At 38.3% G+C, this 15,361-nt stretch overlaps 2 protein-coding genes across 2 annotated transcripts; both read right to left on the bottom strand.

Moving 5' to 3' along the window:
- Positions 1 to 315: 315 nt before the first annotated feature.
- Positions 316 to 2,117, bottom strand: LOC141622635 (UDP-glycosyltransferase 73C5-like). Its single transcript, XM_074438649.1, has one exon. It carries the CDS (start codon positions 1,895 to 1,897, stop codon positions 446 to 448), a length of 1,452 nt encoding a protein of 483 aa, XP_074294750.1. The 5' UTR covers positions 1,898 to 2,117; the 3' UTR covers positions 316 to 445.
- Positions 2,118 to 8,163: 6,046 nt separating this feature from the next.
- On the bottom strand, positions 8,164 to 11,609 carry LOC141622634 (uncharacterized). The gene is made up of 2 exons (XM_074438648.1): positions 10,405 to 11,609; positions 8,164 to 9,500 (listed from the first exon to the last, which is right to left on the bottom strand). The coding sequence occupies exons 1-2, from the start codon at positions 11,460 to 11,462 to the stop codon at positions 8,360 to 8,362; spliced, it is 2,199 nt and encodes a 732-aa protein (XP_074294749.1). The 5' UTR covers positions 11,463 to 11,609; the 3' UTR covers positions 8,164 to 8,359.
- Between the last annotated feature and the right edge of the window lie 3,752 nt (positions 11,610 to 15,361).

Below are 15,361 nucleotides of genomic sequence, written 5' to 3'. Positions count from 1 at the left end.
CATATTCCCCAGCAAAAGCAAATGTAATAATATGGTGAATAGAAGGGAATAGTTGTATTTCGGTATCATAAATAGAGACGGTCTTTAATTAACATCGTCAAATTTAGAATACAAAATCTTATTGAAGACGGGCGATATCCGTCACAAGCTTGTGACGGATACCGTTTCCTCTCACAAAATGCCCATTAAAAGGTGAGTGGGAAGCACATGGGGGGTGCCCCACCTTATCCCCTCTCCCTTTTTGTGAGAGGTCACAAGCTTGTGACGGGATTAACCCGTCACAAGCAAGACTAGTTGAATTTAGAAACCATCCACTAATTCCGAAGTTCTGAACGAAACCTGTATTTAAAGTTGCTGAAAATTGTACGAACTAGAAAAAATACATCGAAAATCGCAAGACTAAATTCTTAAAACCATATTAATTACTGAATCATTTTAACAATCTTTAAGAATTTAATCGCACACTGTGCTCCTTTAAAGAGTTGATCAAATGATCCAATTTCTTAGAAGATGAACCATCTTTCTCTACAGCATTTCTTGCCATTAATCCTATCTCTTTCGCCCGTTTTCGAGCTAATCTTCCACTCTCTTCACCCATCAACTCCTTCACTCCACTACTAATGGCATTACACCCATATACCACACCCTCCTCTCGTACCTCGTCCAGTGTCGAATCCATGGCTAACCCTGCCTTCAAGACATGCACCACTAATTTGGCGTTTAGAGGCTGTTCCGCGCCAATTGGCCAAGTCAATATGGGTACGCCCATAGACAAGCTCTCTAGAACCGAGTTCCAACCACAATGACTTAAAAACCCTCCGATTACTAGATGGGCTAATATACTCCTTTGATCCACCCACTCCCTTATCACTAACCCTCTTCCTTTCACCCTTTCCTCCCATTCCGCCGGCGGTGTCCAACTACTCGAGCGAACCACCCAGATGAACGGGTGACCCGCCGAGTCTAGTCCCTGCGCAATCTCGTCCATTTGTGATTTCGATATGTAAGATTGTGTCCCAAATGAGACATAGATTACATCCTCATGTTGCTCATCTAGCCAACTAGAAATCGAAGATTTTGAGACATTTCCGTCTTTCGGAAATGTTTTATTCTCTTCTGGATCATCGTATAGTAAAAGCGGTCCAACACACCATGCTTTAACACGGGATCTTCCAAAGGATTCCTCAAGGGCGGTTACAAACTCGCCTTCGAGTTCTTCAAAACTATTGCAGAGTACTCCCCAACAAGTGGTGGTCCCACCATCACCACCGTTCTCTTGGAAGAATTTCTTCGACGGGTTATTTATATCCTTAAAAACAGGGAAATCGTCGAGAATCAAGGGGAATGGACATGCTAATCCAGACACATTTTCCAGCTTTTCGCCGTTCATTAAAGTCCTTACGTATTCCTGATTTATGAATACGGAAAAACTAATCTTCGTCGATAAGACTCCCATACCATAAAACAGTATTCCAGGGATGTTTAAGGAAGAGGAAACAGTTACAGCCCATCCAAGAAAAAAGTCGCAAATTGCGCAAATTGGACGGTCTCCTGTATCGACAAGATCCCTAAGATAACTCTCAAAAGGTTGTTTTAGCTTCAAAGTCGCTCTTAAGAACGGAAGACGTTGATCGTCTGAAGTTAGATCTTTCGTGTTTTCATAACCTAGAGGTAAACCGTCCACTACAGGAAACGGTATAACATGAGTCGAAATGGTGGATGAGAATTTTGTGGCGAAATGTGAAGAAATTTGTTTAGCATTGGAAGGTGTAGTGATGATGGTCACCTTTACGCCTCGAAATGACAGAACTTTGGCTAAGTCTAGCAAAGGGATCGTGTGGCCTTGAGCCATGAAGGGGAAGATGATTGCATGAGGGGGAGAATTTGCATTAGCCATGTCTAGACAAGCAAATGCTTTCACAAAGGGTTAATAAATACTCCCGACATTTATATACTGACGGGTTTTGAACCAAGACCATGAGTACAATCCTATACTCACTTGACATACTCTTATCATTACCACTGTCGAACTTAGGGGGGGTCTAGCAAGGACACTCGTCTACGCTGGCAAGGAAATATTCAAATGTTTTGGTTAAAATCTCCGATTTTTTTTTAGTTTACGTTATGCCATTACTTGTTCGTCCCGAAGACTTTTTTTGTTTCCCTAACTGTAAATCCTGGCTTCGCCACTGAATTCATTAATGACTTTGACACTTCATTTAGCTGTCGTGTCACATATCCGACATTTATCCTGTTCGACGGGATAAATTGAAAAAATTGTACAAAATAACCGTGTCCAACACTAGAACACGTATCCAACATGACATGTGTCGGTCGAAGAGTCGGGATACCACCGCTTTATCAATTATAGCACGTTACAATTACAAAGGCTGAAACGTGTGCTACGTGATTGGTTTCTGTCATTCTTTCTATCTTCAGGCTGATCTTGACTAGCACAATGCTGTTTTGGTTGTCTTTATTAATAAAGAAGTGGACATGGTTGATTATAGGTTATACTTTATAGGCCAATTGTTCTGTTTGTGTTCATTCGAATGAATTATTTTGACCGACGAGGTCTTAAACTGGTTGAGATGGAGGTATCGTGACAATAGGAAACAAGTTAGAATCCCGTCTCGTTTGTATTATATTGGTCTTGCAACTTATTAACAAAAAACAAAGAATTAATTTGGATCCCAAATGGCCAAATGTCATACTTTCAAAATTAATTCGGTCTTTCTTTTTATGGTAAACTAGTTTTAAACCCGTGCAAATAGCACGGGAATGCTATTTGATTTTGTTATTTAAAAGTTTTGTTTTCATTTTCGTGCAATTTTAATGTTTTGTTTTCCTTTTTATGCAATTTGCACGGTTTCAAATAATTTAAAAAAAAAACGATTACGTTTTATGTATCATGTTTAATACTTCATCCATTACAATCATTTCTATACATTTGTTGAATATATGTGAGTTATATTTTAATGAAATGTATAGAATTGATTGAAATAGAGGGAGTATTTTTTATCTGTATAATAATCTCATTTGTAATTAGCGATTTGTACATGACGGACGTATACAAAATATGGTAATATTAACAATCAATTTATTTTCGAAATATATCAAAACATAAATCTTAAAACTCGACAGTACAATATTTGAAATATATTACTCTGTAACACATTTGGTCAACCGATGGATTGTTAGATGTAAGATCTCGTCGTGTTCTTGTATTAGGTACATGTTCAGATTGATTTATCATCTCATCTCCATAACTAAAAGTTATATCATGATGTAGACTCATACTATGTACTTGTTGTATATATAATTTTAGAAATATAGTAACATATAATAGAAGTGTTACAAAATTCTTGCAATAGGTCGTTAAATTTCGTTAAATTTATTTGGCTGAGAAAACTATAAGTAGATACGGAATTAGATAAGCCCCTTGTGCCTGTGCTTCATATTTCATAATATAGGCCAATCTAATCTAAATATTTATGAACCCCTTACCTACGAAATAATAAATAGATACATGTTTCAATAAGCTAAATCTATGTCTAATATGGCCTAGTGTAATTTACGGTGGCTATACTTTATTTGCAATGAATGTAAATAATGCATAGGGTCATTTGGTTAGGTAGTGATTGCAGTATGATATATCTTCTTGTTAGTTAAATTTTGAGTTACTACTCTGTCATGCTACTTGCGCAACTTCAAAAAAATCCGTCTTACATATCAAACCAAAGTATTCGCGCGAAAATAAAACAAAATTAGTAAAATTTGAACCGGTCTGTAAGCAGACCCGTGCAAAATGTCAAACTCGTTTTTCATTTAGTCAAACTCGTACACTTTGTAGAAGTCGTGCAAGTTTAAAGTGAAATTTTTGACCCGTGAATTAGAACGTTTAAAATGAAAAATTTTAACCTATTTTTCATTTAGTATCGATTGTTAATTATGGTAAAATACAAAATGAAAATTTTGACTCGTGCAATTTTAAAATGAAATTTTTGACCCTGCCCTTTTAAAATGAAAATTATAATGCGATTTTTGTTTAATTACAATTGGTACTTAGTGAAACATGAAAATTATGATGGTACACACTTAAAACAATTTAGCTGAAAGATTTAATGATAACGTCGTCTAAAGCCAGGAAAAACATTGGATTATACTAACTGATATGATATCTGATCCGAAAAATGTCCGAAAAATTGAATATCCAATCTGAAAACACATTTAGATCGGATAGGCTTTCGGATATCAAATCAGTTTGAAAATGGGTTACAAAATTTTCGTGTATCTGGATTGAGACTCTTAAGTTAAGACGATTTTAAGCAAGACCATCCGTAATTAATAAGGCCGATAGCAATTCATAAAAAAACAGCCTACATATACATACCAACTACGGAGTACCCATTATAATTTCTCATTAATGAAATTTTACATAATTGAAACACAAAATAAAGTAACCCACCACCAAACCTAAAATTTGTTACTCGCCGCTCCTGTACACTGCATGTACCCCTTTTTTATCCTCTTTCTCTTTCTCAATCTTTGATTGATGGATGGTTTTCTTTCATCAATCTTTTACACAAAATTTCCTCTGATCGTCACAATCTTGAAATCCCACTTTCTCTCAATTGCTACTCAGTTTCCCTCACTAATATTATGCTCAACTAAAACCTTGAATCCTACCTCATATCACTCTCACTCTCATTCTTTCCTAAAAAATTCATAAGAAACTATATTAGTTTAGATCTATCGTCTTATTGATATTCATCCTATTGCAAGTTTCGTAAGTATTAAAGTCATCCCTGATTTTTTCTCCAAAAAATATTCTTGTTTGTAATTACTTTCTCTTTTTAACAATTTTTCGCCTTTTTTTTTTGCATTTGTTTTTATTTATTCATAGTAACGTTTTTCTTCTTTCTGTATCTTAGTTTAAATAAAATTTTCAATATTTTGTAACTATAATTTTAATAATTTCCCAGAAATATGTACCAGATATTTACCTTTATGTCATTAGTTATGTAGATTTAGAAAATTTGATTTTTAAACCTGGCCTCTACGCTATATTTTATTTCAGCTATTTTTTTCCCAAATGTTTATTCATCATTTTGACTATAATTATTGGTATATTTTTTATCTTATAAATAATTTCGGTTTAAATATTTTTTTCACACTTTTTTAATTTATTTTCTGGTATAGGTGGAAAAAAACTTCAGTAATAATTTGATCTCCATCACTTTTCGATCTCTGAGAGATTCCTTCTTTATAATATGGATTTAAATATAATTATCATTCAAAGATAGTAGTAAATTTGGCCCAATTGAAATGGATTATCATTTGTTCATAGACAATCAAGCTTCATTGTAAAATGTATACTATGTTGTAGTTAAATGGTGTAGTTGTTATGAGGGGTGAAGTAATTTGTCAGGTTAATTGTGTAGTGTATATAAAAGATCACAAATTCTTGGTAAAAAAAAGATATCAGTGAACGTGGTGGGCCATTTATTTTTTTTATTTTTCATTTTTTTTTAAAAAGGACTTTCAACCATTCAGCTCTGTGGTTGTTCTTTTAATGAAGAGGATAATATTGTTAGGCACGGAGTAATAATTAATACTCTCTCCATTTCCTATTTTCTTTGCATTTACTTTTTGAAAGTCGAATTTACTAAACTTCTACCGAAAATTTTAGGGGTGTTCATTCACGGTTCGGTGCATATTTAATTCGGTTCGCACACGGATGGATTTGGCAAAACACCGAACCTAAACCGCACCGTTTTTAACGGTTATAAACGGTTCAGTTAACCACTTTAAACGGGTATTTGTGGTTCGCCGGTTAACCTATAATCGTTCTACATGTACTTTTTTTTTAGTTTTCGTTAATTTTATCTAATAGTTTAATTAAATTTTCATTATATATTATACTCAACATTAAAGTTAATTAGGTAAACTTTAGTATTAATCAATTTAACAAATTACAAATTCTGAATTTGGAAACACTAAGAAAATTAAACGAAAGAACAATTTTTTATATAATATTTTAATTTTTTGCTTACTTTTTTGTGAAACGGTTCGGTTCGGTTAACCGGTTTTCTAAAATTACGAAGCCTAACCAAACCGTTTTCATAATAAAGTAACGGTTCTGTTATTGCAGCTCGGTTTATTCTGAACACCCCTAAAAAATATAGTTTATAATCCGTCAGACCAAACTGAATGTTTCGTATCCAGTTTAGTGAATAACGATATAGTTAATCAGATTACTAACATTCCTCTACCGCATAATGATATTCCAGATACCCTCATTTGGGGGTTGTCTGCAGACGGAACTTTCTCTACCAAGACAGCAACTTGGTTAGCGCAAGGTTTGTTCGATCAAGCTCTTGACAAATGTGAATTTCAGTGGATTTGGAAATTGAATATTCCTCCAAAATTGAAATTTTTTCTTTGGAAAACCTGTGTTGACGGTCTCCCAACGAAAAGTAGACTTCTTAAGAGTCATATTGATGTCTCATCTCATTGTGTTCTGTGCAACAATCATATTGAAAGTAAAGATCATTTTTTTTACGAATGTCCCTTGATTGGATCTGTCATTCAAGACCTGAACATTATTAGTTTCAATGAGTTTGTGTCAAAATATGATAATATTACAAGTCAAAGTTTTCTAACGAAACTTAATTTTCTGAAAGATTTAATTTCAAGAGATGATTTCACTAAGATTATCTTTATTTGGTGGAATGCATGGTTTCATAGAAATGACATTATCTTTAATAATGTTAACTTAAATATCAGCAAACTTATTACTTTATGTAATAATAGCATTAAGACCTGGAATGTGACGAGATTTAAGGATCTCAACAATCCCGAGATAGAAGAGTCAGCTAGAAACAATCCTAGGAAGGAAGAAATTTGGTGGGAAAAACCTAGAAACGATTTCCTAAAGCTAAATTTTGACGGATCGCGAATAGAAGGTAGTAAAGCTGTCTTAGGATATTCAATAAGAGATCACAATGGTAAAGTCGTTTTGTTAGGAGCAAAAAAGTGCGGTTCCAATAGTATTCTTGTTGCGGAAGCTCTCGCTTTAAAAGAAGGCATTTTAGCAGCTAAATATTTAGGAATCTCAAAGTTAATTGTGGAGGGTGATAATTTATGTGTGATTAACTCGATTAGAGGTACCTGGCAAATTCCTTGGGAAATTTCTAGTATTATTAAGGATGTGAAATTAGACCTTCATTTTTTCGATGAAGTGATAATTAAACATTCTTTAAATGAAGCCAACAAGGTTGTTGACTTCATGGCTTCTATTGGACATTCATGTCCAACTCTTTCGAGGTGGTTTGATAGCCGGTGGGCTTCAACTTACCTCCTCATTCGAAAGGATGAGATAGGTTGGTCTCTGCAGGATGACCAACCTAGTTTTCTTACCTTAAAAAAAAAAAAAAAAAAAAAAAAAAAAAAAAAACTGAATGTTTCGTATGAAAAGTGCAAAGAGCCCATTATTAGTTGTGGGCTTGGACTATCATGTATACCTAAAACGTCCAAAGATTGAGTCTCTGGACACATGACTCAGAAGAATTGGGACATTTATGCACTACCAAGTACCAACAGTCCACCACAAATAGTAGGATGCAGGAATATAGGGGAAGAAAGGGTTAGAGCGGTAGAACTGTCAAAAGCTTACCCGATCCGAAAAATCGACCAAAACCCGCCCGAAAATAACATGAACCTGAAAATGACCGGCACATTTAGGGTCAAGACCTGCCTCATCTTTAGCGTAGGAATAACCAACCATGGTTGGAAGCTAGAAAACTTACCATGTAATTCAACAATTGTCTTAACTAGTGTAGGATTTATTATTAATCAAACAGAATGTAATTTGATTTTCAAGTTCCGACTCGTCTGTAAGAATCAATCATGGTGCCGCTTCACCTAGGATTCTAGGAATGGGTAGCTTACAAATACCAATGAATGACCTCTCTGATATAAAAATGCTGCTATGATTTACTATGAAGATAATAGATTGTACGAATTTAGCAAGTTGATGACAGACTAAATTGTTAGTGATTTGAGTATTTGACTGTTTCCTCCTGTAAAAAATCAGAATTGCCATTCGACAGTAATCAACTGATACTGATTGTTGACACTACTTGGTGAAAGATCGCCTCAGACGATAGTTTTTAACACGATAATACAATATTTGATGCAATGTCTTACAAAACCGAGAATGAAAAAGAAAATTCAGAAACAACAGAATGCTGGCACCAAATGAGCAAATTCGGATTAAAAGACAATAAGACTGTTTCTAAACAAAAGCCTCCAGAAGGACCATGGTTTGCAAAATAACTTAAGTAGTAATAGAAAATTATACCCAACAAGAAAATGGTTGTGAGATCATGCCATGGAATTTCTCATAAGTATCTTTGCTGCTTGAAGTATGATACTTGCCAGTGTCGAGTGAATAGAAGACCATTTCATTACCAATACGTTTCGGCAGATAAATCCGGTTCCTCATGCTACTCTCTTTTGCTGCTACCGAAAATGATGATGCTGAACTCACAAATAACATGAAATCCCCTAGGCATTTAACCTCAACCCAAAGCTTCTTGTTCATATCAAACTTGTACACTTGAACCTTAGATCCAAGGTCTTGAATAAAAACGTATATGAGTTGTCCATCAAGCTCGGCTATGTAGCACTCACTTAGATTTCGACTTCGACTGTCGTTTTCTTGTAGTGGACCCTTGAAAATCGACCAACCGAATCCTTCATCAATCAATTTAAGAACTGCAAGATTTCCACTCTCGTCTAGGAAATAAAATGCTCCATTGTGATACTTGGGGCTAGAATTATTGTTAGCTTGGAAACCAACTGCCCCTTGCATGTCAATTTGGAACGTTTCCCATTCGACATGTCCAGCTTGAAGAACGCTAACATCAACATAACCCATACTGCCAATTCCAGCTGTTACACAATCGGGAGAAATAGGAGATGTCGATAATACAAAACTTGAAAGGCCGGGAGCCAGGGATTCAGTTGGGTATTCACCTTTTTCCCCTGTAAACAAGTTTAGATATTGCAAATAGCATCCCTCGTGGGAACGCAACAACAACCAATCATCTTTGCAAAACTCGACTGTGGATACGATTGAGGGTAAATAAGGTAATTTTTTGGTAATGGTGCCATTATTTTGATAGATTGGATCCCATAATTCACAAATGCCTTCACTATTCTTCAGAAACATGAATAAAGGTAATGAACTATTGGCTTTCCATTTTGGTTTAGAGATTTCAGAGTGCATTTTCTTACAAGTGGCACGAAAATTCATGCAATCGAACCAATGCATACGATCCGCTATTGATGTCACTACATCTAAAGGAAGTTCCAAGAGCAATGATGTTGGGATCTCTCTGTTCATCACTTCCAACTCTTCAACATACTTAGTCTTCTCGACAAGATGAATATCCTGAATCTTTTCCACGATAGTCTTCTCCAACGATGTTAACCTGTCAATTGCATATGTCAACTAGTTTAACTCGAAATATAATTCAGGCTAATTTCTTATCCTGTAAATTAAACTGCCTATATGTCTCTCTTTGCACCAACAAAATTATGTAATCAACATAAAATAACTCGTAAAGATAAGTTCTTTGATCGACTTTAGAGTTGCTATCAATCTTAATCTTAAACTATAGGACTAAGTTTTTTTTGGTGTTGACCAAGAGTATCCCCTACCGACAACTCAGACAATCTCCTTCGGGGAACTGAAAACAATTTAATAGGTTGACCGGCTCCCAAGTTTGGCTTTTTCATTCACAAGAGTCAGGAATCGAACGAACCCCTGATCACTTGTTTAAGAAATGAGAGTCGTGACCACACACCAGCCAACTAAGTGGTACTCCCTCCTATTCTGTCCCATTGTCCATTTTTGTCTATTCACAATAATGTCTCATTGCCTATCTTTGGTAAACTGTTATACTTATTTTAATCGCTTCAACCCCACGACAATACCCCACCTCAACCCAAAACAATACTTATTTTAATCACTTCACTCACAATAATACCCCACAATAGCTTCCTTCTCTCCAATTAACTCACCCCAGCACACTACTTTACATTATTTAACTCTTTTCCTTAATTCTCGTGTCATCCCTATAATGGGACACTTATCTAGAATAGGAGGGAGTATAAAATAACTCGTAAAGATAAGTTCTTTGATCGACTTTAGAGTTGCTATCAATCTTAACTATAGGACTAAGTGGTATAATCAGTTTTTCCTTCAATTTTTTGCATTTGTTCGTCAATTCATCATTAATTTGTAACAATTCAACAATCAACAACAACGATAATAATAGTAATAACAATAACAACAATAATAACAATGATACGGAGTAAGCAAGTGTAGCAAACCTTGTACGATCATGGGGCATGAACCAAATAGGACCATAAGAGGAATTCCGAAAATTGGCATGAGACGGCAAGAAAGTGTAACTATTATCTTGTAACCGGTATTGATGTATAGTATCACTACCGGTACTAACCTCATAAATACAATCCCCTTCAATTCGACCACGACAGGTGTCAGCCCAACACCAAGTAGAACAACTATGACCTACCAAAAATGCACGATCTCCTAATGACTCGACCTGAATCCACTCCATTTTCGACAAATCCAATTTCCAAACAAAAGCCCTAACAATGTCATAACCCTTAACGTTCTCTAAGTCTAACTGACGAGGTATTACGTTTACAGCATACAAATCTCCACAAACTTCAACCAAATAACTAATTTCTCTTGTAAACATTTTATATACGATCTTCGACAAAGGACATTTCAAACTCAATACTTCGAAACCAACAGAATTCAACCCGACTTTTAAACGAGCAAATACGGTATGGAAACTTCCGTCTTCCTCATTATCATTAAACAAATTAGCGTACGCGTATATAACCCCGTCATTAAGAGTAACACCCTGTGAAATTCTCACAATGTCGCTGTCATGCTCGAGACGTTGTTTAACCCACTTACAATCCTCATTCATAGGCCTACAAAAAAAGACGAGTCCTTTACAGAAAAGTAAAAGAACACATTTAGCGGTATCAAAGCCATCTTCATAATAATTCGGTGGCGAAGTGAATATACACGTAACATGTTCTGTTTCCGCAGGTGAGTCAAGTAATTCAGGAAGCAGTATCGAATTACGAGTAATCGGGTTCCAAAGAGTATAAATTGTCGAATTTTCAAGGTCACGTAAAATAAACCAGCCCATAACAGACGCAATAATCGACTTGCCCTGTAACTCAACAATTTTCTTGACGGTTGAATTGTTGTCATTAATTGTGAAAAAAGTTTGTTTCTGATCAAGTTTTGCATCATCTTTGTTTTCAAGTAAACCGGCTAATAACCATGGTGTTTCATCAATCGATGGTAGCTCGTCTTCCGCCATGATTTGATTATGATTATGCATGTTTACGTTTACGATTATGTTTAATTTATAAGGAAAGATTATTATTAATTGCAATAGTATAAGAGTTGGATTTGGATAAAGGTCGGATTTTTTTTTTTTTTTTTTTTTTTTTGGTAAATATTTGGGATTGTGGTTTGGTAAGATCAGAACTGCGGCCTCTTCCTCTGTCTTAGATGAAAGAAACCCTAGTGTTGTCCACAATGGGCTACAAATCTACCCCCTTCATCAATTCGATAGCCCAATTACTTGTGTCAGGTGAGTTGGCAATCGGCTAAGTCGGGTCGGGTTTAGATCGGGTCAAGTCAGGTTGGGTCATATTGGGTTACAGTCATATCAGGTCAATTGTCAACATATCCTTTCGGGTCGAGTCGAGTCTTTATCGGGTCAAATGATGTATTGGGTTGGGTCGGGTCACTATCGAGTCTAGCGATTTTATTGCATTACTTCAATTTTTTACCATTAAAATTATTTTTTTGACCATTATTTGGTTTAATTACTTCATTATTAAATCAAAACTATCAAACTAACATTAAATCGCTTTCAATTTGATCAATATATATTAAGCTTAATAATTATCAGGTAAACAATTTAATCAGGTCAATATCGGGTCGGGTCGGGTTCAAATTCGGATCACTGGTTATCAAATCGTGTCGTGTTATAGGTCGTCGGGACGGGATGGGTCGGGTTTGCTCAGTTCGGGTCGGGCCAGACCTACAAGCTCTAATGATGGCCTTAGAGCATCCGCAAAGGTGGGAAAATAGCTCCCCATATGCACCCTCTCTCCTCATATGGGCATCTTCATTGTTGCACCAACCTCCCCATTATTTGAGGCTCCACTGTTTTTAGGGAAGCTCCCAAAAAAAAAAGCAACACAATTTGTGTTACTTTTGGGGAGGTTCCCAAATGTTTGTGTGTGAATTGGGGAGCTTCATTATTGCATAAATGTAGTTATGAAATGGGGAGGTTAAATGAAAAAGTTAGTGGAAAATGAGGTGGACGAATAAGAGAAGGAAAGAGAAAATATGGGGAGCCCCATTATTGCGGATGCTCTTAGATAAGATCATCAACATAATTCGTAGGACGGTTAGTTTTGTAATCTTGATTTCTTGGTGGAATTTTGTCAATTTTTGATATCGATGATAAAAACTTGTGTGACTTATTATTAATGAAAATGATATTTCGTTAAAAGATAAAAAAACTAGTTTTAAACCCGTGCAAAATTGCACGGGTTTGTATTTAGGACCGTATGAATGTTTTTTTATGAATTTTTTATTTTTACATTTCTATTGTAATTATCTAATAGTTCTGATCTACATGTTTAATGTAGATCAATGATCTAACTGGAAATGAACATTCTCCACGTAAATAGGATGCGTTAAAACCACAACTACCGGGTGAATGTTCATTCCGAGTTACAGACGGATTAGCATCAGTAAGAGTTTCACCATATTCGGCACATAGATCTCTCACAAAGCGCTCAACAACATCGTACTATCTAGTTTTAAAAATTATTTAAGTTATTTAATTTATAATTAATTTCTGTAATATCTTCCCATTATATGTAATTCATTCCCGTAATTAAATGTGATGGGGCATATTCTGTGCCCGCTGACCAAGTCAACATATTGAACGAGGTCAAAGATATCCACAGCAAGCCAATGACTTAGACATCCCGGTAGATGCGACCTTTTCGGCTGCCCGCCACCGGGGTCTCGGATGGCAACCTACCGGCCAGGCACCTACCCGCGTACTCATATCCAAGAACCCTCGGCATGGAGTCAACCAGGCTCGCCGCTGCCATAGGTCCCTCGGCGAGGGTAGATCGTCTTTTCACCGTTTGTGCCACTTGGCCCACTTGGCCACCACGTGACAAAAGGTGAAAGTCTATAAATACTCCTCAATCCTCATTGAGGAAGGGATCGGGAATCTAACCTAAGAACCCCTTAAATTGGTATTATCTCTCTCATCTCTCTACAATACACGTCATCAAGCAACATACCACTGAATCACAATAAGTTCACTGACTTGAGCGTCGGAGTGAGTACGCTTGGCACAAAGCCAAGCCCTCAGTTTGCTCATTGTCGCAGGAGAGGCCGAGGAGAGCAGTCAAGGCTAGAAGAGGCATTATTCGACAAAGCTAGCGTGGTAAACAAACCCGCTTGAATTCATACCCGGAACAATTGGCGCCGTCTGTGGGGATAGATACTAGAAGCTAGACATTCCCAAACCAAAAAAAAAAAAAAAAAAAAAAAAAAAAAAACCCACCCAAAAAGCTAAGAAGATGTCAAAAGAACAAGAGGTGTTCGTGAATCAAGAGCCCCTCCACCCTAAGATACCGTCCACAATGCAGGTTGTGCAGCCCTCCACCAGCCGGATAATTCAACCGGAGTTCGGGATGCCAATAATGCCGATACGCCACGCCCGCCGACCAGTCACCGTCATGGGCGTGTGGTTGATGCAAAGAAAGTCAAGCAACTCCTGGACTGATTGTCGTCTGCGCTCGCTCACACCGTCACACCGACAAGAGCGGCGGGACCCGTCCAGGAAGCTAGGGCCCAAAAGGTGACTCCGAGAAACCTGAACGAAGCACTAAGAGAGGCTGAGCCTACCAAGACGCCGGGGGAGCCCAGAGTGTCAGTGGTAGAACTAAGCCCTTCCCGCACTCGCGGAAGGACGACGTCGCCGCGACGCCCACGAGGCATGCCCCAGACGAGCGAAAGGAGTCCGACTCACCAGAGTCGGAGAAGGAGTCCGACTCACCAGAGTCGAAGAAGGAGTCCGACTCACCAGAGTCGAAGAAGGAGTCCGACTCACCAGAGCCGGAGAAGAAGCCCTTCCCACCACGGGGAGAGGGACCGGACTAGGGATGCGAGGAGCCGATCGCCGCGTGTCATTAGACACGTGGTCAGACAGCCCCTCAGTGCCTACGTCCTAGAGACCCAGGTGCCGCCAAAGCTAAAGCTACCGTCTATATCATACAAAGGAGAAGGCGACCCAACCGATCATGCCGAGGCTTTCGAGTCTCACATGTCGGTGTGGGAGCAACCCGACGAGTGCAGTCTGAATTTTCCCAACGACCTTGGTTGGAATGGCGCAAAGCCGGTACAAGGGGCTACCCGATGGGTCGGTATACTCCTATTCCGACCTAAGAGACGCGTTCTTGGCCCAAGATTTCTACAATAAAAGGAGAGCCGTTGAGACATCGGATCTCCCGACCATCGAGGAGAGGGAGGCGAGTCACTCCGGCTATGTGAAGAGGTTCGATGCCGTGGTTCAGCAGATTAGGGAGCTGAACAAATAACTAGCGGCCTTCGCGGATGAAAGGCCTCCCGCAGGGGACTTGAAAACGAGCTCATCAAGTGCGGTGGCCTGAGCCTGGAGTCCGCCAGGAAATTGGCCGACCAGGCCATTAAGGTCGAAGACTATCACAAAATATGGATAGGCCACGGCGAGGCCGGGCACTCAGAAAGAAAGAGCCACCGGGAGGACAAGCCGGACGAAGGGCGCCGTGACAATAATAGGTCACGAACCGACAGCCCGCCAGAAGCGAGAACCCGGCCGGACGCCGGGGGGAGTTCAGGTCCGTACTACCATAAGAAGTACAAAGATCACACCCCCCTGGTCGTATCGGCTGCAGAGGTCTTCTCCCTGAGCAGAAACGAGGGGCAGAAGTGGGAAAGGCCCCCCAAACCTAGGGGGGACGGTGACACGAGCCTGCATCATGAGTACCACGGCCACACCGGCCACTTAACCAACGATCGCCGCATTTGAAGAATGCCATTGAAGAGCCGATCCTAAGGGGAGCCTCGGCAAATATGTTGCCGGAGGTCAAAAGACTAACACCGGCGGCTCAGATAAAAAGTCCGTCTTTGAACGGATAGGGACAATTCATGTTGTCA

The sequence above is a fragment of the Silene latifolia genome, chromosome X, assembly GCF_048544455.1.
Source record: "Silene latifolia isolate original U9 population chromosome X, ASM4854445v1, whole genome shotgun sequence".
NCBI lineage: Eukaryota > Viridiplantae > Streptophyta > Magnoliopsida > Caryophyllales > Caryophyllaceae > Silene > Silene latifolia.
The sequence above is the reverse complement of the archived record's forward strand: the minus strand, read 5'-3'. Positions and strand labels throughout refer to the sequence as shown.

What these genes read in the sequence shown, in the direction of transcription:
- LOC141622635 (XM_074438649.1), bottom strand. Translation starts at nt 1,897, where the DNA reads ATGGCTAATGCAAATTCTCCCCCTCATGCAATCATCTTCCCCTTCATG.
- LOC141622634 (XM_074438648.1), bottom strand. Translation starts at nt 11,462, where the DNA reads ATGCATAATCATAATCAAATCATGGCGGAAGACGAGCTACCATCGATT. An exon ending in ATGCCCCATGATCGTACAAG is followed by an intron (nt 9,501 to 10,404) that starts GTTTGCTACACT and finishes TGCAATTGACAG; the next exon opens with GTTAACATCGTTGGAGAAGA.